This window comes from Sycon ciliatum, chromosome 4 (genome assembly GCF_964019385.1).
Source record: "Sycon ciliatum chromosome 4, ocSycCili1.1, whole genome shotgun sequence".
NCBI classification, from domain to species: Eukaryota; Metazoa; Porifera; class Calcarea; order Leucosolenida; family Sycettidae; genus Sycon; species Sycon ciliatum.
This window is the reverse complement of record NC_088646.1, coordinates 16,131,977-16,156,815: the sequence shown is the minus strand read 5'-3', so window position 1 is coordinate 16,156,815 and position 24,839 is coordinate 16,131,977. Positions and strand designations below refer to the sequence as shown.

General features: G+C 45.7%; 2 protein-coding genes and 1 long non-coding RNA gene across 5 annotated transcripts; 2 read left to right on the top strand and 1 right to left on the bottom strand.

Moving 5' to 3' along the window:
• The first annotated feature begins 1,639 nt into the window (after positions 1–1,639).
• LOC135814689 (dosage compensation protein dpy-30-like) lies at positions 1,640–4,938 on the top strand. The gene is made up of 4 exons (XM_065327858.1): positions 1,640–1,803; positions 1,893–1,994; positions 3,717–3,865; positions 4,045–4,938. Exons 1-4 carry the CDS (start codon positions 1,660–1,662, stop codon positions 4,184–4,186), a joined length of 537 nt encoding a protein of 178 aa, XP_065183930.1. The 5' UTR covers positions 1,640–1,659; the 3' UTR covers positions 4,187–4,938.
• A 609-nt stretch (positions 4,939–5,547) lies between these two features.
• Positions 5,548–24,801, bottom strand: LOC135814680 (UV excision repair protein RAD23 homolog B-like). 3 transcript variants are annotated; one of them, XM_065327845.1, is made up of 11 exons: positions 24,548–24,801; positions 24,386–24,464; positions 24,216–24,295; positions 20,169–20,264; positions 19,704–19,819; positions 18,766–18,866; positions 13,109–13,170; positions 11,940–12,002; positions 8,054–8,207; positions 7,244–7,569; positions 5,548–6,322 (listed from the first exon to the last, which is right to left on the bottom strand). In XM_065327845.1, the coding sequence occupies exons 1-11, from the start codon at positions 24,611–24,613 to the stop codon at positions 6,212–6,214; spliced, it is 1,254 nt and encodes a 417-aa protein (XP_065183917.1). In that variant the 5' UTR covers positions 24,614–24,801; the 3' UTR covers positions 5,548–6,211. The 3 variants fall into 3 exon arrangements, with proteins under 3 accessions (XP_065183917.1, XP_065183915.1, XP_065183918.1); XM_065327843.1 differs by having other exon boundaries at positions 13,109–13,173; positions 24,548–24,800; XM_065327846.1 differs by having other exon boundaries at positions 13,109–13,173; positions 19,704–19,777; positions 24,548–24,799.
• On the top strand, positions 13,916–15,067 carry LOC135814691 (uncharacterized). Its single transcript, XR_010553205.1, has 2 exons — positions 13,916–14,409; positions 14,567–15,067. It is a non-coding gene; the product is annotated as an uncharacterized LOC135814691 (long non-coding RNA).
• Positions 24,802–24,839: the final 38 nt, after the last annotated feature.

Below are 24,839 nucleotides of genomic sequence, written 5' to 3'. Positions count from 1 at the left end.
TTTTTATACTCATTGTCGTACGTCTAGTGGACTTTTGTTGACTTTTCGTACGACGCGGGCGATCAGTACGACTTGTGCCTTTTTTGGGTGACCTGTCAGCGCCATTTTTTACTTCGTCAACATGGCAACAGCCAAGGTCCGCAAAAAAGTGTTCGGTTGATTCTGAAGGATCCGACGGATCTGAGATTTGGATCTGGATCTGGATCCGACCAAACGATCATAGCCTAAATCTTGAAAAGTAATTTAGTTGAAGTAACAAAGTCATGTAACAGTACACGTAGATAGTAGTAGTAGAATTTATTATTTTGATAGGGAAGGCCCTACAGACGTTGCCGTCTTGTTACAGGGAACTCTAAGTGCTCTTTACAGAGCGGAACAAAAACGGATAGATGCTCAACCTGACGACACGAGACAGGCAGAGAATTCCACCTATCAGCGCCAAGGAAAGAAATACAGAACATGCCATATCTAGTGGCAGCAGCGGGCAAAGAAAATGAAGAGAACGATTGCCCTCTAGTGCGTCTCTCGGTGCAAGTAGCAGCCGACTGGAGGGTGAACATTGAGGAAAGAAGAGGACTTGTAAGCTTATGAATACAGCGGAAAACAAAAATAAAAAGCCTCAAGTTGAGACGAGATTCGAGGGAGTATAACTTAGCGTGCCGCAAAACAAAGACAGTCGGGGTACGGAGAGGGAGACCAAAAACCTTTTTCATGCTGATATGACTTAAAGTAACAAGGCGAGAGTATAAAGGTGGTGTCAGACAGTGAGCCGCATGATACGAGTTGCTGGCGTATTCAATAGTGGATTGGATGAGAGATAAATAAAATATTCGCTTAGTTGTGTGATCTACTGTACGGCGGCAGCGGCGGAATGCTCCTATCTTCTTATAAACAGATGTACATACATGGGATCTACTCGGCGGACACCACTGACTGTACTTCCCCGGCACTTGGCACTTTTCTTTTGTATTATCATTATTGCCGTGTCGGAACATCCGACCAACCTCGGCCTCGTCTACAGAGAGCACCTTCTCACGACAGTGTCATGGTGGTGACAGTATTAAACTGAGTCTGTTGTCAGCTGACGAGCTGAGAGAGGGACGCCATATCCATGGGCAGAAGTTGGAGTATAAAGAGAAGGAACTACTTCAAGTTAGAAGTTGCGACTTCGGCGGTAATAGTCATGTTGATTGTTCCAACTAGGAACACACGCTTCCTGCCGAACTTGACACTTGACTGACTCACGACTGCCATCCGGAGCACACGAGGAGCACGTCGCACCTTCCAGCCTGGTTCCACTCGGCAAACCTGCAAGAAAGCACCACTCCCTGCTCACAGTGTTTCGGGGAATTCACCCCATTCTTCATCATTTGTGAGAACTAGACCTGGTCTAGTGAGAAGGCATTCTACTGCCTGTATATTCTGGTGAAGTAAAATAAAGTAACAACAACAACAACAACCCCTCATCAGTGCAGTTTTAATATTAATTTTTTACGATATGTAGCCGCATGCGAGCGCGACGCGACCGCTCATACCAACGTCATGGTAACAAAAATGCGTAGGAGACGCGCTGATTTTCACGGTACGAAAAGCTCGCTTTTAATTTTTTGTTCATTTTGAAAACAATCGACACACAGTACAGGTCGGGCCGGTAGCAGCATGCTAGCAGTGTCTGATTCATTTGCCTTTCAAAGAAAAGTGAACTATTTGGCAGCCGTTCAACTCAGAATCTTCTTGTCTGGAGAGCTTCACAAGGGGTCCTTTACTGTTGGCATCTTCAGCATGGAACAAGCCGGAGATACGGTTGGTCATGATCGCTATCCGCTTGGGATTCGAGAATGAACACACTCGATTATCTATTATGCTGCATTTTTGTTCCTTTTCATTGTCAGGAGAATGTAGGTGAGCCAATGGCAACAGAGGAGCCCGAAGCTGTTTCTGGTGAGCCGAATGGATCAGGCACCCATACTGCTATGCAGGCAGCTCAAGTCGAGGTATTTTTTTTGTTAATTTTACGCTGAGCACTGGGGAATTTAGTAAAAAGAATGGTCTACCAGTACTCGTATGAATCAGTCAATCATTGTGTGTGCTCCAGTACACGTGATAGGTATTATTAGGTCATACTTGTAGTAGAAGTTTTACTAGTTACTTGTGGATTCATCAGAGAGGAGAGTGCATACAGTGTGTGTTACTCCTACATGGGAGCCCACGTATTTTCTACCGTCTTGACACTTGACTGACTCATGAGTCTCGAATCTCGACTGCCGTCTACAGCACACGAGAAGTCCATAGAACCTTCTACTGGGCAAACCTGGAATAATACACCACTCCCGGCTTAATACACAGTGTTTCGGGCAGTTCATAACTCATAAGTTGAGCTTGAGTGTGCTTCCCGTGTGCTCTGGATATCAATCGTGGGTCAGTCAAGTCAAGACGGCGGGAGATGCACAACCCCCCACATATGGAGCAACACACATAGTTTCTCTACCATCACCGAAATCACTAGCATACCTCTATTTAAATAAGCGACGTGGAGACAATAATTTAATGATGGCATAAGGACGGCAATAAACAGAATCAGCTGAAGCGTCATGTCACTAAGGTTTTACTGAGCTGTCACGAACAAATTCTAGAGAAATGATAGCAATGAATAATATTACATGTAGTTCCGCGGTTGTGTGACATGACCGCGGAACTAATATTATTCATTGCTATCATACCTAGAGCTCTATTTCATAGGAGAGTGCACGTTTGTAAGATTCATGACAGCATCACAAGCTGTCCCTCCTCGACGGAACGATACACAATGCCGATGTAGGACACCCTCAACTATTGTGTGCAAGGTCAATTGTCATCCCCCGTCAGCTGAGCTTGAGTAGGCTTCTTGTGTGCTCTGGTTGGCAGTCGTGAGTCGGTTACGTGTACTAGCATTATATTAACCCTTATTACCGGATTACTTGCACAGCATGCACCAGGATTACGAATTTCAGCACAATTTCCAAGTTCACCAGGTCATAACTTTGGTCTCCTTCACTTGATTTTTAAAATCTAGGGCTCATTGGAAAGCTCTTGGCGAGAGCAACGCCAGGGTACCAAGCTCCATTATCCAATCGCCACAGATCAGGCGCGGTAACATAGCAAAGTCGTCTCCAAGCCTGATATGCAAGCAAATTCGTCCCATCAACGCCATTCCACTCTCCTTCTTCGCAGAACGCTCAAATTTGTTTGAGACGATTCAAACCTCAGCTGACTACGTCATTATCATGTGCTTAGTCGCTCAAAGAGTGCACGAAAAGGGATTATCCCAAAAAATGGCGAAGTGATCGATCAAAAATTTGAATTTGCCGAGGTGAGAATACGGCGCGCGATATCTCTGGTGTCCGACATCGTAACTCTTCGGTGATTGTTGCATTGGATAGCTTGGAGTTTCCGCTACCAAATAGACCTTTCGATTGTTGAATTCGCACAAGAAATGATCGAGTTACGAAGATATTACTGGCCTGCAGACTTTCGATCATATATGATCGAAAGTCTGCAGGCCGGTAATAAAGGGTTAAGACCGCATCTGAGTGAAGTGTGTATATGGTGCTACTGTTGATTGCTGTTTTTTTGTTAATGCACTCTTACTCTTGCAATCTGCATGCAGCCAGTTACCTGGTGAAGCCCAGCTGTATGGAAATACTGATTCGGTGCGTGTGTGTGTCGCTTCTCTTCAGAAACTGGTTGCCGGTGATGAGGCTGCCGTGCAAAGCCTAGCGTCCGGCAAGAATGTTGTCGACTTGCAGTCACTACCCACCAGACAATACTTAGACCAGACTGTAGTACCGATCCTACTGCAGGCAATGGCCGAAACAGCCAGGGAGAGGTAAGTCTTGTATCCTGCACTGGAATCATTTCAATATCCATGATAATGATTGAAACTGCATCCCTTGGCAGTAGATGAAGGCATTATCACTGGATCATTTCTTGGTGTCACGGGAAGACCAATGTGACAGCCGATGTCCTATTCATGTTGAAGTTGGGTTTGGGTTCTTGTGTTTCCAGGCCGCCAAATCCAGTGGAATACCTAGCTGCCTTTCTGCTTAAAAACAAGGACATGGTCGAACAGTTCTCTTCAGCGACGGAAACAGCTAGCACAGCTACAAAAAGCTTAGCTAGCCCAGCGCCAACACCCAAACCGACGTAGTTCACCAATCCCCCCCCCCCCCCCCCCCTTTGTACTTATGCCATTAGAGTAGGATCCTTCTTTAGAATATTAATATGCATGAATCTAGGCGAAACAATGTTTTGCTGTACAGTTTATATGCACGGCTGATACCGAAAAATCTTCTATCGCCGAAGCCGCTCCTCTGCAACTCTATACATGTACTAGTACCTACACTACGTAGGCGTGTTTGTGTATAAAATACATAGTCTATGTGTAGTGTACATTGTTTATTCTTTACTGAGATCAAGCATGTCTTTGTGGACTTGTTTGAAAATTGAGTAACATGCATGCCCAAAACTTCTACAGCTCCGCAAGCATCAGTTCCAATGCGGTGGCAGTATTACCAGGGTCTTGTTTTTTTACTGCTGGCTTGTGTTGCTCCTTTTTTTGGGACAAAGATGTAAAAACACTAGGTAAACTATTGTTTTCTACATATCGTACTTTCCAATTTCAGATGTTACCAGCAGTCTCGTCCACAGAGCGAAACAATTTGTTTCTATTTCCAAGGCGCTGTATACATTTTTGCTGCTCTTTAAGTTTTTTATTTTTTACAGCTTACGTTTATACTTAGCTGTATTTGGCTGCTGTCCGAAATGTAGGCAGACTACATGTACCAGGACTTCTACTCCTTGTTTGATACAATTCTTCGTCTGTTTTGAGAATTTCTAGCTGCGCCTAGTATAACTGCTATTAATCGTACCGAAACAAGTGAACAGGCCGTGCACAGTCGAGTCGGTGTTCTATACAGTAGAGTTGGACTTGAAGCACACGGTGCAACAGTGAAAGCACATAGGAAACGAATAGGGCTGAAACCATCGTAGCAAATAGTGTCAGAAATTTGTGCAAAAATTACTGTTTCCACAAGCCTGGTCTTCATAATACCAACAAATCTGCATTAGTGAAAGGGTAGCTCTGAAACACGGTCGTTTTGAAGAAGTCAGTTGAATCGCAGAACATGAGCCATACCCTTGGCAACTGCATACTCACAGCGAAAACTGATTCGAACTTCGCCCATATGGGGATTTTCAGTCTTTTTGGACTCTAAATCCCTAACGAGTAATCTATAACGTAACGATTAGCTGATTAGTTGATTGTTCAGGAAATATCGATTGAATAGCGAGTAATTGGTATACTGGTAATCGTTTCGGCCCTAGAAAGAAAGAGAGCAGGGGCATCCCCTCTCCCCCTATCTAGACATTCAGCTTTGTTCCGGCGAGGAGTTGTCTTCATACAAGGCAACCAAGCAGATGATTCCACAGCTTTCAAAGTGATAGGCACCAACAAACCTTCCAGCTAGCTAAGTCCATTTCCTCATAACATCTGCCACAGTATGCCTCATCTCAAATATACGCTGTGTTTGTGTTAATTTTAAAACGTCATTGCGAGAGAAAGAAAATCATAATTTTGCCCATGTAACGAAAGCAAAGAAAAAAAACACACGTAAAAGCAGCACACATGTGTGATCCACACAACTATGTTCATAGCAACATAACACGTACAACACGAGAACACTAGGAGGAGAGGGTAGCATACAGGAGGACAAACACACACAAACACAAACACATAAGCACACCTGGAGGGCAAGGGAGGCAGAAGTTTGCTGTTTAAAAAAATATGAATTGTGCTTCTGTATGGTAAGCTGCAAACAATGACAATTTGCCATTACTGGCACACCCACATGATCTGCACGAGGTGGCAACCCGCTCATACAGACACAGTGCCGTGCCTGGCTCTGCGGGGACATGGACGATTCGGCTGGTGGGATATAGAGATGCAACCTGTACAGGCGTACTCCACAGGAACTCAACACGCTCGACAAGGAAAGTGTATACTGTTGGGCAATAGAGAGGGAAAGAGATCGGCACAACAGACAGCGTATATCTACAGAAGAGCACATGTCTCACAACCAGCACGCAACTTGTGTTCAGTGCAGTTAACAGGTTGAGCAGCAGGCACAGCAGTGCAGCACGATGCGGCATAAGAGCACGGTCGGCGACAGCTAATTCAATCATCATATGCTTGCTGAAGCAAGAAGTTTGCTGCGAGATCCTCGTTCTTGTCACAAGCAAAGTATGCTTCAACCACTTTATATTCTGCAAATCCAAGAGCCTTCAGCTAGAACAGAAAAAAAAGAAAAGAAAAGTAGATATAACCAGCTGCATTAGTGACAGTGTGCCGAAACGACGTACATACTCCTAGCTTTTGCAAAGCATCACGACCATACATACATCACACGGTAGTGTCAATAACGTTAGTCATAGACGGAAGGACAGATATCATGCATGCATGCATATGGGGGGGGGGGGGGGGGTGCGTGCGCGTACACGTGTGTGTGTGTGTGTGTAAGTGTGTAAAGTCAACTTCGCTAAGGCCGTCATCACACTACGTTCTCCGACTCCTGTTTACGTCTACAGTGAAAAAACCAAAACGGGTATGTAGTCGTGTCATCAGACAGGCACAGTTCTTGACGCGTACCCACAGTCACGGTTTTGGAGAAATATGAACGAAAGTACATCGAAGTACAAGGTCGCTCGGAAAAATGGCTGGGGGAGATACGCACGTTCATCCAAAAAGTCGTATACCCCCCCCCCCTCCCTACCAGGTCTACGTTTCCCGTTTTCAACCCGTATACGGATCATGACAACCGACAAAAAAACCCTTACGTGGACGTAGACGCAGCGCTTTGTACCATGGTGTGATGACAGCCTAATAACGACTACGGATATAACGACAATTCGCGTATAACGACAGAATTTCCATGCCCAGAGCAAAGTCCCATCTAACTGTGATACATATGATGAGACTTCGGGTAGAATGACACTTTTCTGATGCCCCACTGAGTGTCGTTATACGCAAAGTTGACTGTATGTGCGGTAGAAACAAAAAAAAGGCTACATACATGATGATTGTACATGTAGTCACTTTGGAAGGTCTGAGAAATGTTCTTGGTTTCCTCTTAGCATGCTAGCACGGCTGGAGGCCCTGTGGGACATCCATTAACCTTTCATGCTAAGGATACGCGAGGTACTCTCTTACCCGTTCAATAGCTTCTTTCTCCTCAGCAGTCACATACATGACATTAGAACCCTCGCCTCCCGGCATGACGGGCTGTCCACCGATAGTGGGAGCGCTACCGCCAGCGGGCTGGCCTGCTGTGCCACCTTGCTCAGCGGGAAAGTTGAGGTCAGGCTCGTTCATCATGTCAATGAAATCTTGCTGATTGTGGCTGATCAGCTCCAGGAGACCTGGATTCTGAGAGCCGATCTGCTGCAGCAGAGCTGGAAGCATTTGAGGGTTCTGACGAATAACATTTCGAACCTGATCAAATTGCGGCATTGTGCGTAGTGCTGCCAGTGCATTACCTGGAAACAAGGAGGACACGTTTACACATCAACCATATGAAAGCGGCAACACATGAAAAAAGGTGCACATAACGTGTCCACAGAAACACAGGAAGGTATGTGACAAAGGAATAACAGTCGTGTACCAAGCATCAAGAACAAAATGCACTGCACGGTAAACACCAATGCTCTATTTCTACTCGAGAGCATGTGAAATGCGAAGACCCAATCTTTACGAGTATGATCCTTGGAATAGCCGACATGGCGATACAGAATACAGTGTGCACCCCTGCTCTAGGTAGACAGTTGAACTACTCGTTCACCTGTGGAAGAGGAGTGTGCCCTCTTCTAATATTCATCAACAAAGAGCTTCACTACTTTTTTTACTTCTGAAGCGATCAACCACCAGCAACAAACTGACAAGCTCCCGTATACATTGACAGCTTTACACAACAATCGATCTGATTTATCAGAAGCGCAACATCAACGAGAGTGCTCAACTGACCTGCACCTGAAGCTGGTGTCGGCTGAGATGTTGATGAGGAAGATGTACCAGCAGATGTATCCATTGGTGCACCGCCAGAGGATGGCGGTGCTGTAGTTGCAGGAGCTGCTGGGGCGTTTAGGCCTAAGTCGGTTTTGACACTCTCAGGAATACCCTAAAAGCAAAATTGAACGACAAAGATCGTATGTCAAATAGCGTCACATTCCCAAATGGGAATCACTTGGAATCACTCGGAATCATTCTCGCCCGTTTGGTTGGTCAAAAAAGTGCGTTAGGTTGGTCACATTCCACATGATTCCAGAATGGGAATCGCTGAGAACGATTCTTTTTGGAGAATGATCATTCCACCTCACATGCTGGAATGAGCATTCTCATTCCGGAATCAAAAATGATAATGGCTGCCACGAGCCAAACAATGTAGCAACAGGTTCAAGTGCCTCAAATCATGCACTCAGAAGTACCATGACTCTCTCAAGGAAACTTGAGTCGGGTAAATGAAAAGACAGCCGCCGTTCCACAACGACATCATGGAATTGTTATATCAAGTGATTCCTAATTGATTCTGGCGCGTTAGTTTGGTCAGGTGATTCTTGCCGATTCCCATTCCAGAATGGCTGTCATACATTCTGAAAATGCCCAACCAAACGCAACCCGAGTGTCATGAAACTACATTTCAGGGTCTTCAATGTGTGCTCGATATGAGTTCCAACTGCATAAGCACATACATAACAAGACACACTTGAACCAAGTACATGTACAGTGGGTATCGGCAAGAGTACATGAAAACCAGAGTGTGCAGCTTGGGGCCTTTTCTGCTATGGGTGTCTGTCACGGCGAAATTCCGTGATTACATCATATTTGGCCCAGATCTGAGGCGGGAAATGGCGTAGTGCGTACAACTGAGCTGCAGTTGTGCAGAAAGAGACCTGCTTGAATCCTGCTTGTACGCACTACATCACTAAAATGATGTAATCACGGAATTCCGCCGTGACAGCCACCCATCCGAGCTGCACACTCTGGTTTTCATGTACTCTTGGTATCGGTTATAGAGGGGGTGTTTGAAAAACGACTTTCTATTCTTATTTCCGATATTTCTTACACGGGATAAATCAAGGGTGACATATAATACGCATGTGCGCAGAGGTAGGGAGGGGGAGGGACTTTCTATTCTTATTTTCGATATTTCTTACACGTGATAAATCAAGTGTGACATAATTATAAGATGCATGTGCGCAGAGGTAGGGGGGCCATCATACATGTAAAGTATCGCTGCTGTGCATGCGGGTGTTCATAGTCCCATAAGCTCACCATGTGGCTATGCACTAAGTTATGAGTTACATGACAACAACAGTTGAACATGCAGCACTACAATGCAGTGCGAGTCGGATCAGAACTGCATTGGACAGATGGTATTACTACAGGCGATACTAATCTGGCATGTTTTGCTACACAAAGTCCATTCTTAGGACCGATATATTCTACTATGCGACTTTGGTTGTAAGAATTTGGTCGTAAAAAGAAAACATATGAGAGTTCATTCTTGTAGGCAGTATTTTCTTTTACACGACCACACTATAACCGCTACGCACTGTACATGACTGTAGAGATGGATGCTCACACGTAGATATCTAAACAAGTAGTGTTCATCATTATGACGATAAAGCTCAGTTTGATTTGTCAACAAAACAGTTCGCGCAAATATGTTATTCCCCCTTCAAGTGCAAGTCATCATCATGGTTATCGTTCTGACGGCTGAGCCGAGTGGATCGACACAGTACTGTCGGGCGCAGAAGAACGGACTTCAGAACTCAGCGCCATGGCCCAGGATCGAGTAGCTTGGAGAGGCGTTATGTTGTCTGATGATTGGCCCTATTGCCATTAACCCTTTGGCTCCCCCATAACTCCACTATTTAGCAATAGCCATAATTTTCGCTCAAATTGTGTCAACTTTTGGTCATAACTTACGTTCTAGTAGCCTGATTTCCACATTCTTGGGCTCTCCGGAAAGCTCTTCTCAGCGCGAACACAATGCGCCATCACCGAGTGAAATCAGAGTAGCAGGCCCAGCTCTACAGCCCAGCGAAGGTACCACATCGCTGGGAATGCCCTCAATCCCTTTCTTCTTCAGCCATTTCAATTTCCTTGCTCGCCCAGCTCTGATTTTTTTTGTACTGCCGTAGCAGGTAGCCTGCACCATGATTTACGCAAAAAAATTCATCACAGGTACTTGAGAACAAGGGGAATTCCCCGGTTCATGCTCAAAAATGTGCTCGGAACGAGAAAAGTGCCGTCCTCCAACTTTCGAGCGCGATATCTCAACAACCGTTGGAGCTATCGTGAAAACGATTGCACCAACGGAAAGCTGAGGACTTCAGCTACACCCTACATACTTCGATTTTCACGATAGTGCAATATTTGAATGAGTTATGGCTGTTTGAAGTCATCGACGGAATACCGTCGAAATTTGTATAGTGGGGAGCCAAAGGGTTAAACTCTCGAGCTATGACAAAACAAAGTTTCCCGCCATTGTGAAATTGTGTACTAATATGTACCGGGCTAGCTGGGCTGGCAAGTCACCGCAAGCAATCCCGTACACACGGTACAGTGTGTCTGGATTTTGTCAGGCTCAGATCAGTGCAGCACAGTACCGCGGGGACGCAATAGTGTCCGCATTTTGTATTTCACAGGTGACCACAATTTTCAAGTGCCAGCCCAAACTAAAATGTACACAAAACGAGAGAGCTTGGAAGCTCAGGGCCCTGCGCTATGCTTTGTTGCCTAGCTCATCGTGCATGTTGTTAGATCTGATGGAAATGCTTTTTCCTTTGATTAGCTACATCATTGTATTGCAAAAACGTTTCAATGATATACTGAAGTACAAGTAACGCCTTCTGCATAGCTATGGGACCGGCGCTGACTCTGCCGATCACGGGCGTTCTGGAGTCGACGGGATGTCTGTCCTGACGTTTCTTGGGACCGGCGCTGACTCTGCCGATCACGGGCGTTCTTCTTCTTCTTATTATTATACTGACGGCAACTAACATCCATTCCTATTGCATTTACTCGTCTCCCTACTTCGTATTTTTTTCAGAAAAGCTCCCCATACAGCAGGGAGTCGTTTACATAATATGACTCCCTGCTGTATGGGGAGATTTTCTGATTGCATTCACTCGTCTCCCTACTTCGTATTTTTTTCAGAAAATCTCCCCATACAGCTGGGAGTCGTTTACATAATATGACTCCCTGCTATAGATCTACATGACTGTATATACGTTATAATTACTCAATCTGATACGTTATAATTATTATGCTATCAGCCTACATGCGATCCCCGGGCTGGTCGACAGGCGGACCAGCCAGCCTGCTAGTGGGTTCTCGGCCTCGCACACAAATCCACACAAAATGTTACTGCACTGAATGCATTCCCCCGATACACTTCGCATATATACTCATTCTCTTGATGGTACCGTACTCTTGATGGTACGGGACAGGTAGGGGATAGCGCCAGGCATGTCGATGGCACAAACAAACAAACATATAGTAGCCAGCTGTCTTTGCTGGTACGATACAGTACGGTACAGATACGGGATAGCGCCAGGCGTGACACAAACAAACAAACAAACAAACACCAAATTAAAGCTGTGTGGACCCTGGCTAGCGCCAGACGTTACTGAAGTAACGTCTTCTGCATAGCTACGGGAATAAATGGGACTGCGACGAGCTGTCTTCACTTTACAGGTGTCCGCAAGGACAGGTTTCGCCATATTAGAAAATAGATTGTGTCTCCACAACTATCTTTCCAATGGAACTGCATGTACAAAGCATTGAGAACAATACCAGTGCTCGTCAGCAAAAGAGAACACAGCAAAGGAAAAGCTTGACATACCGTCATCAGGTACTCTACAGCACGATCTGGATTGTTGAAGCTGGCACGGAGAGCAAGACGAACCTAACACGAGAGTGACAGAAAGGGAACAAAAAATACACAGAACCCAAAGAGAGATACAAGCAAATCACATAGAGTAGATCAGTGATGAGCACCTAGCGGTGTACACTACATGTAGTGCAAGAGCAATTGGACCAATCCATTAAAGGGGAAGTTAAGGCAAAAATTAAAATTTCATCAGTTGTAGTCTTCGGGGTGCTGAGTCGAATGGTCGTGGTCCGAGGAAGCTGAGACGCTCCCTTCCTACTTGAATCCCAATCGAACTCGCGCACTTCCACCGAAACTGGGTGACTGCGCCCTACTAGATGGGGATTTGTATGCAAAATGTCACTAAAAGCGCCATTTCGTTCTTATAAAAGCACGGATGACCGCGATTGGCCCATATGTTGTAGTCTTTGGGACGCTGAGTCGACTGGTTTTGGTCCGAAAAGGCTGCGATGCAGCGTTCCTCCTTTATTCCCAATCGAACATGGTTGAAGAAGCGGTCACGTGGTCCTGGGTGCCCAAATCACCTGGTCACCACGCCAGCAGGTGACAACTTTCACACCAAGGTTCAACTCGGGTTCAACTCGAGTGACAGGACTGCACCCAAAAAAGGTCAAACAGGCTAGTAAGTTGTACCCTGCAGGCACGGTGACCAGCTGACTGGTGTACGCAGGAGCACGTGACCGTTTCTTCAACCATGTTCGATTGGGAATAAAGGAGGAACGCTGCATCGCAGCCTTTTCGGACCAAAACCAGTCGACTCAGCGTCCAAAAGACTACAACATATGGGCCAATCGCGGTCATCCGTGCTTTTATAAGAACGAAATGGCGCTTTTAGTGACATTTTGCATACAAATCCCCATCTAGTAGGGCCCAGTCACCCAGTTTCGGTGGAAGTGCGCGAGTTCGATTGGGATTCAAGTAGGAAGGGAGCGTCTCAGCTTTCTCGGACCAAGACCATTCGACTCAGCACCCCGAAGACTACAACTGGTGAAATTTTAATTTTTGCCTTAACTTCCCCTTTTATCGGACAAGCAAAGGCAAAACATTGCTACAAAGGAAAGGCAAAGTTGCAATCAGCTGCAAAAAGAACACCAGACGCAGAACACAATCTTCTCACTGACCTGTGATGCTTCAAATCCCATCTGACAGAGCTGAGCTACCATGCCGTCAAACTCGGCATCCACTGCTGTGGCGTAAAACACACACACACACACACACACACACACACACACACACACACACACACACACACACACACACACACACACACACACACACACACAACAGTTCAATGCACACCGTGTTGACTTCAACAGGTAGAATCAAGGAGTAGCACGGAGCCGTTTTTCCTCAGTGAGTCTACTCTGTTGCGTGCTTTCACCAAGCTGGAAGGCAGCCTTACCACTGTGCCGGAGAAAAAGGATGACATGGATTAACTTAAGGGTAACAGTGCAGCTTGTCTTCTTGGTCACGATTTAAACTTCTGAAATCTGGACAATCAAATTCAACAGCTTGGAGTGATGAAAGTGTGGTATGTGCAAACTATTGTAACTTGCTAAATATTCACCAATTTTACAACAGAGGTGGAAAGTCATAGCTGACGGCTCACACAACTCCGACCTCTCTACGCAGACGTATTCTGAAAGTAAAACATTCATAACTTTGTCGTGATCAGTAGAAAGTATTAGACATGTTACGAGTCCATTTCAAAACTATAGACGCGTACCTAGGCAAAAACCGTTATGCCAGCATCTATACCACATAAAATCTGTGATCACTTTGTGCATAATTTTTTCCAAATTGGGCGTCTGTTATCCAATCGTTTAGAAACTATAATTATGAGAGTAATTGTGGAGCGGTCCTGAGCAATATTCCGAAAACTATTCTCAAAAAGTTCTAGCCAAATTTGAATTATTTCAAAAACCCTAGTTTTGAAATGGACTGTAGACATGTACCAACTCACTGACATCATCGATGACGTCATAGCGATTTAACCCTAAAACCGGGGGATTTAACCCTAATTTTCCGATTTACGGTAATTTTTGCGATTTAACCTAAAATCGGAGCGTTTTACATATGACGTAATGCGATTTAACCCTAATAACCGAGGCGTTTTAACCCTAAAAATCGGGGCATATTAACCCTAATAATCCCGGTAACCCTAACCCTATCACTAGGGACTTCAGACCACGTGACTTCTTGGCCCAAAAGCGTGCAAATCGACGCCTGCACAAATCGTGTGATGGTCATATGTCAAGTCGTGTAGAGAAATGTGGAACCGTTTTTCGAAATGAAGGAAGTCTTGTACAGTTGGAGAAAGTTTCGGTTCGTCTTGTTGGAGCTTGCCTTCGTTTGGGACCAGCAAGAATGGAGCTGTTACGTTCATTTTTGACGGAGTTACGTATGCGGATGGAAGGGAAAGGTGAGAAACCATATGATCCGTCCGGGTCCCCTTCTTGAAAATGTGACATTCGTATTCTACGACCTCGAATTAGTCTAGATAGAAGGTAATCTTTATTGTTTTCACCTTCCAGAAGACCTATTTCTTGCATTATTCCTCTTTGTACTTTGCCGTGCAGCGCCGCCATAGTCACAGTATGGAAAGCAGCGAGAAGTATCCTGCGCTAAATGATGCTGATGTACAAATTGAATTGCTCTTGGCTGTTTCGGTCCATGCCTCGATTCTTGTCTCCGATGCTGTTATGCTCGATCTGGTTGAGCTCCGCAAGAATAGCTGAAAGAGTGCCGAACTGGGAGATGTGCTATATACTCTTGTTGCTATTTGCTGTATCTCTGCCGATGATGATGTGCGTGCTACGATTACCCCAGCCAATACAATGTCCTGTACATGTACATGTTGAGCTTAGTCAGTGCCTCTTCCGTGATCATTCTTTTTCTTGACACCAACCACGCCAACAGTCCGAAGCTATCTCAGGACTGTATTATCAATGTCTCCTGTTACTAACCACTACATTGTAAACCATACTATTCAGCTATTTCATGCGGAGAATCAAGATTGTTTTTGGATCTGGTGTACGGTTGCTATGCGTTGCCAAGGACAGTGGGTTCTCTCAGTTTGACATATCTCTCTGATCTCAAATGTGTGGGACGTTTGTTGGACAAATCCGGTGATAGGCGATGACTATTTTGCTTGTAACTTTAGTTTCCTTTGTCCGATTTAGAAAAACTAAAGACCAAACTCCTCAGGAAGCTCTAACCTATCCAAAAAGCAAAACATAAGCCACAGAAAACCAATTTGAAAAAATGGTCTGAAGTCCCTACTATCACCAAGGCGATAACCCTAATATTTCTGATGATGATAACCCCAAGTTAACCCTAACCCTATCACCATGATGATAACCCTATCACCATGATGATAACCCTAACCCTATTAAACACCATGACCATAACCCTAATATTCCTGATAACCCTATCACCATGACGATAGCCCTAAATTTTACTGGTGGTGATAACCTTATCACCATTACGATAACCCTAATATTTCCTGTGACGATAACCCTAACACCATGACGATAACCCGTAATTTTTCTGGAGACAATAACCCTAGTAGCCCTTGTAACCCTATCACCATGACAATCCTATTGCCATGTCAACTCTACTCTTTTTATGTGTGCACACTGTCTGCATCAACCGGAGAGCAGCAAAATGTCGATATTTTCCCCCTCCTCGCGATGCTCATAGTACGCACAGCGTACTCGGATCGGGCGCAAGTTTCTGGAATCAACTAGAACCGACGACAAGTTTGAGCGCGACACGGGGTCCATCACCATCATCTTTAGCGGTTTTCAACTATATGAATCGCGCACGTTTCAAAGAGATGTAGTACTCACGTCACCGCTCAATTTACCCACTTTACATCCTTTTTGAGTGGTGGCCACCATGATCATCATCTTTATCGCGCGAGTTTCAACAATCTACCACCGTTTCAAAGAGATGTTCACCATGTGGTATTCACGCTACCGCCCAATTTACCCGCTTCACATCCTGAGCGGCGGACTCCATGATCATCGCGCAGAGTTTTAATGTTGAACTGCGCGCGCGCCGCACCCTTCAACCAACGAATATCAAACAACTGGGTGGGGATAAAAGTGATTGGATCCACCTTGATCAGTCCCATTCAACCAACCAACAACCATGCTTTTTAGCTGCTCCGTCTGTGCTAAAACAATAACCGGCCTCCAGCCGTTCGCCGATCTGGAGGCCGGTCTTCAGCCTTTATTTCTGTGCTCTTGGTAAGTGATCTGTCGTGCAGTTCTCTTTATTTGAAATACCGGAGATCTTATACATCTTGTTTTTATCTGTTTCCCCCATACAGTGACAACGAATGGCAGAGCCTCACCGGCATGAAGGAGCACCTAAAGACGACGGCTCACATCGGCTTCTATCTTCAGAAGCTTCAGCACTTCTATGGGGAGCTACCAATGCATAGTATTATTGCTCTTATACAAGCAAATGCCGAGTTATCATCTTTATAATTAAACATTTTAAAACCAACATATCTGTGTTTAACCCTTTGTGTACCAGGCATCTAATGTATGCGCGGGGTACTCATCGGTAATGATGGACCTATAGCATAAAACTAAGACACATTTTGTATGTGCAAGTTATGTTTTTTCTGAATCTGTTGGTATCAATGTGTCCAGGTAAGAAAATATTTTGACCGAGCACACAACTACAGATACAGGCCATACCTGGAATACCTATTTCTGAGTCAATTGTCACCCATATTCCTGACAATTTAGATCCGTGTACTTGGAATCGTGAATATACTTGCTGATATTGCCCTTCTTCACACAGAGCAACAGGAAACCACTGCACTAGTGTATAGCCGCCAGTTGCATGCTTCAACAATAGCGAAATGGACGGAAAAGAGCCATATTGCGTGAATACCAGATGCCAAACAATTGCATCAAAATTTCAAATTATTGAAATTGTGTCAGATTTGAATATGTACTTTTCACTTATCTACTTGCGTCCAGCGAGGGTATTGGCGATTGAGAAGACCAGGAATAGTCGATGGGAGAGGAAATTCACCTGCCTTGATTATTTCAGGCCATCGCTGCGCTCCCTCTCACTGCTGCTTGGAGAGCGAATACTGCAATGGCTTCAGCGATGGAAATTCTCATTTTCGATTCAGATCCTGAGATTATATCGCTACTACAACACTCTCCTGGCGTTCACCATCACTAGTAGACATCGACAACAGCTAGAGCAAGCTATATTCCAGATACAAGCAGCGTAACCGAACGAAAACACGATCGAAATTGCTAAAATATATCGCAGAGCGCTGAAATTGCAAAGCGCACTTTTCGCCGCGATCGTTCTCCATACTTTCAAATGGCAACCTACCCACATCATACATCAAAATTTGCAGTGGGATCTCAGCTGCCCAGCGCGGAAAACCGCGAGTCGATCGGAGCAAGGACGCCGCCGAACGGCGCGGCGCAGTGCGGTGCGTCGAACCGTAACGTACGTTACGGTTCGAGATGGGGCTGGTACACAAAGGGTTAATGTTTGTCTGGATGGAGGTCGAGTACTCATTCGATTGCATGTTCCGAGTCGATGGGTTTGGCATGTTGAAGTTCGATGTGATTGACGTAGTGGGTAGCTGCAAGTTTGTTGAACAGAGCGGAGGCAAACGTATGGCAGTTGTTTGTTGTCAAGAAGCTGGAGGCCGGTTTTCAGCCTGAGTTTCTTTGCTCGTGGTAAGTGATCTGTCATGCAATTCTCTTTATTTGAAATACCAGAGATCTTATACATGTTGTTTTTATCTGTTTCCTCGATGCAGTGGCAATCAATGGAGGTCCATGGAGAGCATCAAGGAGCACGCAACATCGGAAGGCCATCTTCATTTCTATATGGAGAAGCTTAGACATCACTACGGGGAGCTCCGAGCAACCAGCATCGTAACATTGATAACAGCAAATGCTATATTAACATCCCTATAATTAAACAGCTTTAAACCAACATATCTGTGTTAAATGTTTGTCTGGATGGGGGTCGAGTACTCATTCGATTGCATGCTCCGAGTCAATGGGTTTGGCATGTTGAAGTTCGATGCGATTGACGTAGTGGGTAGCTGCAAGTTCGTTGAACAGAGCGGAGGCAAACGTATGGCAGCTGTTTGTTGACACGTAAATACCCTTGACGAGATTGGAGTCGTAGAGGAAATATATCATATCCTGCAGATTTACATGTGATTGGTCAGCAATAATCTCCTCTATCGGAGTTTTTCGATTGGTACTTCGATAGGAAGATCTCACGCTTGAACGAGTCTTGCCTCTGCATATGCTGACACCGTCGGTGGTTTTTTTCCGCCGACCACCACCAGTTTCTCGTTTGAAAGACGACAAAAGCGTGGAAAGCAATCAAATCCGTCGGTTGAAGGTACCACATGGGAGTTTTGTAAATGCCCGCCCAGATGACGGTCTCTTCACCTACGAGGGGTTTGAGATAGGTTTTGATATCGGCGCTGTCGATTCTCCATGCATCTTGTCCGATTTTATTCACGTTCGGGTGGAAGTACACGGCTTTATCGTAGTTAGCACCTTCAAATTTATGCACGAGCTCCGAAAGTCCGCACGAGATGTTCGTGCACGAGATGTTCGTGCACGAGGCAGACATGATGACGATACTGTGATCGAACAAGGTAATGGATTTCACTAGCCAGACCTGTAGGACATGTACAAGCATGCTGCAACTGTAGGCCATGGCATATTTCCAGGACACAAATTCAGCACTTTCCATGGTGTCTTACCAGTACCAGCAGGATCTTCAGCCGCAGGTGGTTGGCTCGAGCCACCGTCAGAGGATGTAGTAGCAGTAGTACTAGTCTCCGCTGCAGGTGTTGATGCCGGCCTGAAGATTGGCATACAGGAGAACAATAGCATGTAAGACATGGCACCATCAAATCAGCACAATGACCAACCAGTGTGTAACAGTATCTTACTGGTTCCTCTCAGTGCATACTGCGCTCGTGAATGTAAGCTTCGATTGATCGATCAAACACAAGAAAGGCTTTCGCAATAGAACAGATCCAATAATCGATCGTGGTCTGTGTGAAGCCCTTTTGAGAACAGGAGAGGACTATCTTGCATGGTCCAATAACAAACATCTGCTTGTAATCTACAGCTTACACTGTCTAATCGTCTACAAATGTGACAGCAATTGAAACCACCTTTTCCGTTGGTCGAGATGAGCTCAGCAGCTCCACAAAGTTCCACAAGGTGGTACAAGAACAACAGCGGCAGCAGTGCATACAAAGCATACGCGCATGTACAAGTACAGTGAAATCTGTCTAAAACGACAGCTCAAGGGACCTTCAAAACGCAGTCTCTGTTACCCGGTCACCTTATCCAGGGTCATTTGACTGGAAGTAGCATCCCTTGGTCCTGGTAGGAGTGGTCTTTTGAGACAGGTGATCGCTTTGACAGGTATTACTGTATGCATACACCCATACCTCAGTTATCCGGCCATCGCAGTTACGAGCACTTGGGTCTATCGGGCACTATTTGGATGAGCTTTAGTAGATAACTGTTATATTACAGCTATTGATCACTTTTAGTTGAAGTCATACACCAAATTGCTGGAGCTCCGGGAAAAGCGAGATATGAGCGCACACAGTACATACTAGCACTACATGGCGTGCAGGCAACACCGGCTCCGTACACAGGTCCAGTGCCTACATGTACTTACTGTGTCGACGCTGGTGCAGGCGTGGAGCTCGAGCCTTCCGCTTCCGGCTGCCGGGACGAATCACCTGTAGATGACTGACCAGAAACCAGTGGCACTTGGGCTGTCATTCCAGATTCCTTCAAGACATCATGCATACAGGACATACATAGCCAAGAGACTCGGAGGCTTGAGTGTGTTCCTTGCACACAAGAAAACTACCACACTTGAGCAGTATCTTCCCCTGCATATAATAATGATTCTACCTACCTGCCATCATTCAACAACAACAACAACAAAACTAACACCAGTAGTAACTGGTATTCATAAGTCTTGACCAGGAAGTAGGACTGAACCACCCTCTAAGCATAGGTCTTTTAACTTCCTCTAATTTATGCAATGGGCTATGCACACCCTGAGGAAGGGGTTATACTCTAACTTTATTCATAAAACTGTCGGGGCCTACACATACACATGTACAGTACATACCTCGATGCCAGCGGCACGCAATGCAGCGCGGGCCTGCTCGGGTACGCTGTCAGGCTGTGCAGCCGGAGCAGCTGCAGCTTTAGCAGGTTGACGTGGCTGTAAGCAGAATAGTGAATCACCGCGTGCGTGGACACAGAATGTTTGTTTACACAACTCCTCTTTGGAACAGAAATCTGCGTTCAACATGTTCTGACACCACCACCACAAAGGACTCTTGACAAGGACAGTGAGGCACTACTAACTTCTGATACTTGCAAAGTACCAACACGGTGGAGGAGTATATTGCTGTTAGCAATATTAGGGGGTTGAGTTTCCCAATTACGAAGTATTCCGCATAGAATATTTTGTAATTTGTATGTGCCACAATTTGGTATATTGTATGAAACTAGACGCATTTGAAATTGCCAGCATCATTCTTACTGATGAAGCTCAACCTCGCTGTACAAAGAAATTTGTGAATAGACCCATTGCGCATTGACGTCACCGGTGACTCATCACTTTTGCGCGTGCCAAATTGTGGGCATGCAGTCTGCAGAAGAAGCCTGCCGAATTTTTTTGCCTTGGAGTTGAGGTCTGAAGGCTTGCAGCGTACGCTGTTTTTGTTCTTGTCTTCTAACAGTAGCAGCAGCACCTCAGTCGTAGCTAGTAACTCGTATGCCGGTAGTCTTAGGATCCGAAAGTTGTCTACCTGACACCGGTCATGGCTGAGATTCGTTTGACGGAGGACAACGTTCCTGGAGGCTCACTTGGTACCAACCCCGATGGATCTTGTCGAGTACCGGAGCAGCTGAATGTCCAAGAATAGAAGCGATGGCTTGCGTGTCGTGGAGCTAGGACAGGGAAGAAACCCGATTTGTTGAAGCGGTAAGTTGTTTGCTTCTTGGTTGGTTATTCGTAGTTCCGTGATCTTGAGTAGATTTCTTTTGCTTCTGATCTTGAGTAGATTTTATTACTTTTGCTATTATTTTCATGTCGTGATTGCAGAGTGAAGGACTACATCAATGCTGGATTGGACTCCAAAATCGTCGACCCTGATGGTGGAGCAAATGTTGCTGCGAAGGCGGAGAAATTGAGATCTGCTGGAGTTTCCAATAGGCCGTCGAAGTGCCTACAGTAGACTCGTACGCCCAAGAACGCGGTTTCAGAGGGCCAGCCTAGCAAAGTTCTTATTTTTCAGCGCCCCGGGCTACGTTCTTATTTCGCGTTCTTACGCGTCCAACATGACTCATGCTCATGTACAATGCACTTTGCGCTACATGTACCGGTTGTACACTTTACATGCACGTGTAGTATGTAGCGCTGCACTGGGTGATGTTTTAACTTTTCGCGAGGACCCGACAAGAGTTTGTGGTTGCGGACTTGTTTTTCGTGTACTCGGACAAGATCATGAAGGTGCAATCCGCTTGCAAAACAAACCGGCGCTCAAATATCACGTCTCTTTCTCTCTCTTCTTAAAGATCTTGGAGTTCGTTCTTAAATCCAGGCTGGGGCGTTCTTATATTTCCAGCCTGGACGTTCTTGGGCGTACAAGTCTACTGTATGTCACGCTGCTTGAAAACTCGTAGTGACACGTAGTTACAAGGCCAAGTGGTGACAAACAAAAGTCGCGTCACCTGTACTTGTCGTGTTTCCAACGGTCACGGCATCACTTTGACTGGGGCACGCTGGAGCAAGATCGAGACTTCAAATTTTGTTTTACTTCAAGAAGTTTCTCCTTCGCTCTCAAGCCAACGTGCAGTGTTTTCCTGCTGAGTGTTCACCAGGATCTGAGAGATAAGAGTTCTGAGTTTCGCTTGCCGCTGGACAAGGAAACGAGCCGGAGTTGGTTGATCTCAGAACTAAAAGAAATCAGCGATCACTGCGATAGCCTACAACAGAGACTTCTTGGCCGGCGACTACATGTAAAGCCGAACAACAGTACAGGCACAGCAGTGGCCAAGCAAAAAATCAGCTACGGCTTCTCCTTCGCTTCTCTACAAAGCGAAAACTACAAACTCGGCGACAAGTAGGAGTTTATTTGAAATAAAAATAGTCTCGCGTGCGCTCCTCAGTCAAAATGATGCTGTAGCTGTGTTCACCGCATGCTGCTGCCACTGGAAACACGACAAGTGCAGGTGATGCGACTTTTGTTTGTCACCACTTGGCCAAGTAACTACGCGTTGTCATGAAGCTGTGACGTCAGACTTCGACGGCCTATCCCAACCTGAAAGCTGTTCCACCGTATCCAGCTGATGGGTGGGAGACCAACCTCGCCAGTCTTCCCATGTTCACATTCCGCACGATTTGTCAACATTTCACTGAGAGATCTGAGCATTAAGTGGTTACTGGGAAATCTGTGGACACCAGTGCCTGCGCGAGCTCACAGGACCCTGTCCCTTGCAGCTCTGTCTGTAGTAGCGCCGTCCCTAGTGATGTTGTGATGACAGTGATGTTCAAGCAGCAGTGAACCAGAAAGTCCGTGCCTACCGTGGTCTTTGACAAGGTATACCGCTTCTTCAAGTCGGGCTATGTACAGAAGCTTCAATTCCATGGTCTTCCCAGCAATCCTGGACTCTTACGTTCGAGCCACAGTTCTACCGTCCATGCGCAAGGACAGGAAGTACCAGGTGCGTCTGTGTTGCACCACCTCTGAGAATCCCAGGGCCCACGTCTCTGTTGTTAGTGTTGCACTCTGCACGTGCCCCGCAGGATTGGCTGGGTCATGCAACCATATTGCTGGTTTGCTCTACGCACTGGAGGACTTTGTACGGCTGGGTTTTGGGAGGTGGTAGCCGAGGCATGTACGGAGAAGCTAATGCAGTGGAACCGCCCTCGCACTACTCGCATTAAGCCCCGGCGAGTCATGAGTGGTGATGATGACAGTGATGTTCAAGCAGTGAACCAGAAAGTCCGTGCCTACCATGGTCTTGACAAGGGATACCGCTTCTTCAAGCCGGGCCATGTACAGAAGCTTCAATTCCATGGTCTTCCCAGCAATCCTGGACTCTGTTACGTTCGAGCCACAGTTCTACCGTCCATGCGCAAGGACAGGAAGTACCAGGTGCGTCTGTGTTGCACCACCTCTGAGAATCCCAGGGCCCACGTCTCTGTCGTTAGTGTTGCACTCTGCACGTGCCCCGCAGGATTGGCTGGATCATGCAACCATATTGCTGGTTTGCTCTACGTACTGGAGGACTTTGTACGGCTGGGTTTTCGGGAGGAGGTAGCCGAGGCATGTACGGAGAAGCTAATGCAGTGGAACCGCCCTCGCACAACTCGCATTAAGCCCCGGCGAGTCATGACCGTTCACCTGCGGAAAGACATGTTTGCCAGATGGGACAAGGCGCGGAAGAAGAAGATACCGTTCTACGACCCACGACCTACAAACATGCGCTTGCTCAACCCGCTTCGAGTTGCTGAGCTGACCAGTGCACTGAAAGCAATTGAGGACGACAGTTTAGCAGCTGACGATTCTGGCCGTGTGAAGATGTACGGAACCTCCACCTTCTCCAGCCCTCGCCTCTCCCTTCGGAAGCTAGTAGCAGTGAAAGTGATGGTGGCAGTGATTCTACTAGCTGCTCATCAGGCGAGGAAGAGCCTGCTACTGCTACGACAGATGTGTCGTTGATGCCATCAGACATTACCTCCACTGATGAATTGTATGCTGCGCATGTGTGTGTAACGTCTGAGGAAGCGAAGCAGATTGAGCAGATTGAGAAACATTTGAATTTACAGCATATTAGCACCAGGACTGCACATTCTGAATAGCTGTGAATAGAAAGTGCTTGATATAAAACTGATATGAATAAAAGATCAGATTATATCATATTTTGGTTTTAGTCATCAGTTGATTAACTACTTTCGTCACCATCCTTCTATAATCAAACCACTACTTGTTCAGTACAAGGCTAAATGCCTTCTTCCTTACTTAAATTTAGAGACTGCGCAAGTTGCGAAAGATAGAAGAGAGAACAGGGAGAAATTTGGTAAGTAAAATTTCAATTTCGAACTTTCCCTGTGGAAAATAAGAGAATAATAATAACAGTTCAGGTCCAAAAGGAAGCTTACCTTGCTGCACATTATTACAATGAAGCTCGTGTCAGTAAAGGTATACTCGCTTAGACTTGAGTCATCATGTAGAATTTTACCTACCAGAAGGAAAGACAAACCATTCACGTTCATGACATGACTTTCTACACTACCTAAACAGCTAATACCAGAGATCAAATCAAACCAACCTGAAAAAATCAGCTTCTGTCCATCAACGGGAAACTCATCTCCTTTCAGGTCCGCAATTTTATTCTTCAGGTCCTTCACCTGCAAATAGACAAGGAAAAATCGATGAGCACTCATTCTCGGTTTGAGCAAGACGAATTGAAATTTAAAGTTTTTTTTATTACCTTCCATCCTTCTTCTAGTTCAATAGAGAAGGTTTGCTGCTTTAGCGTCTTCAGTGTGACCTTCATCTTGCTGCACTCCCAAGAACCGCGTATAGGTTTCAACAACCAGAATAATTCAAGGAAAGGTAAGGACGTGCTGTGCTCCCACTGGTCAAGTCAAGATCGTTTAGCTTTTTTGCTGAGCACCACAAACACTGAAGTCTTTGTCAAAAACTATCCTCCTTTGAGGCTGCATGCATGCAACTACGTCGACGTCTTTGAACTGATTCGCTGTAGATCTACGTAGCTAGGT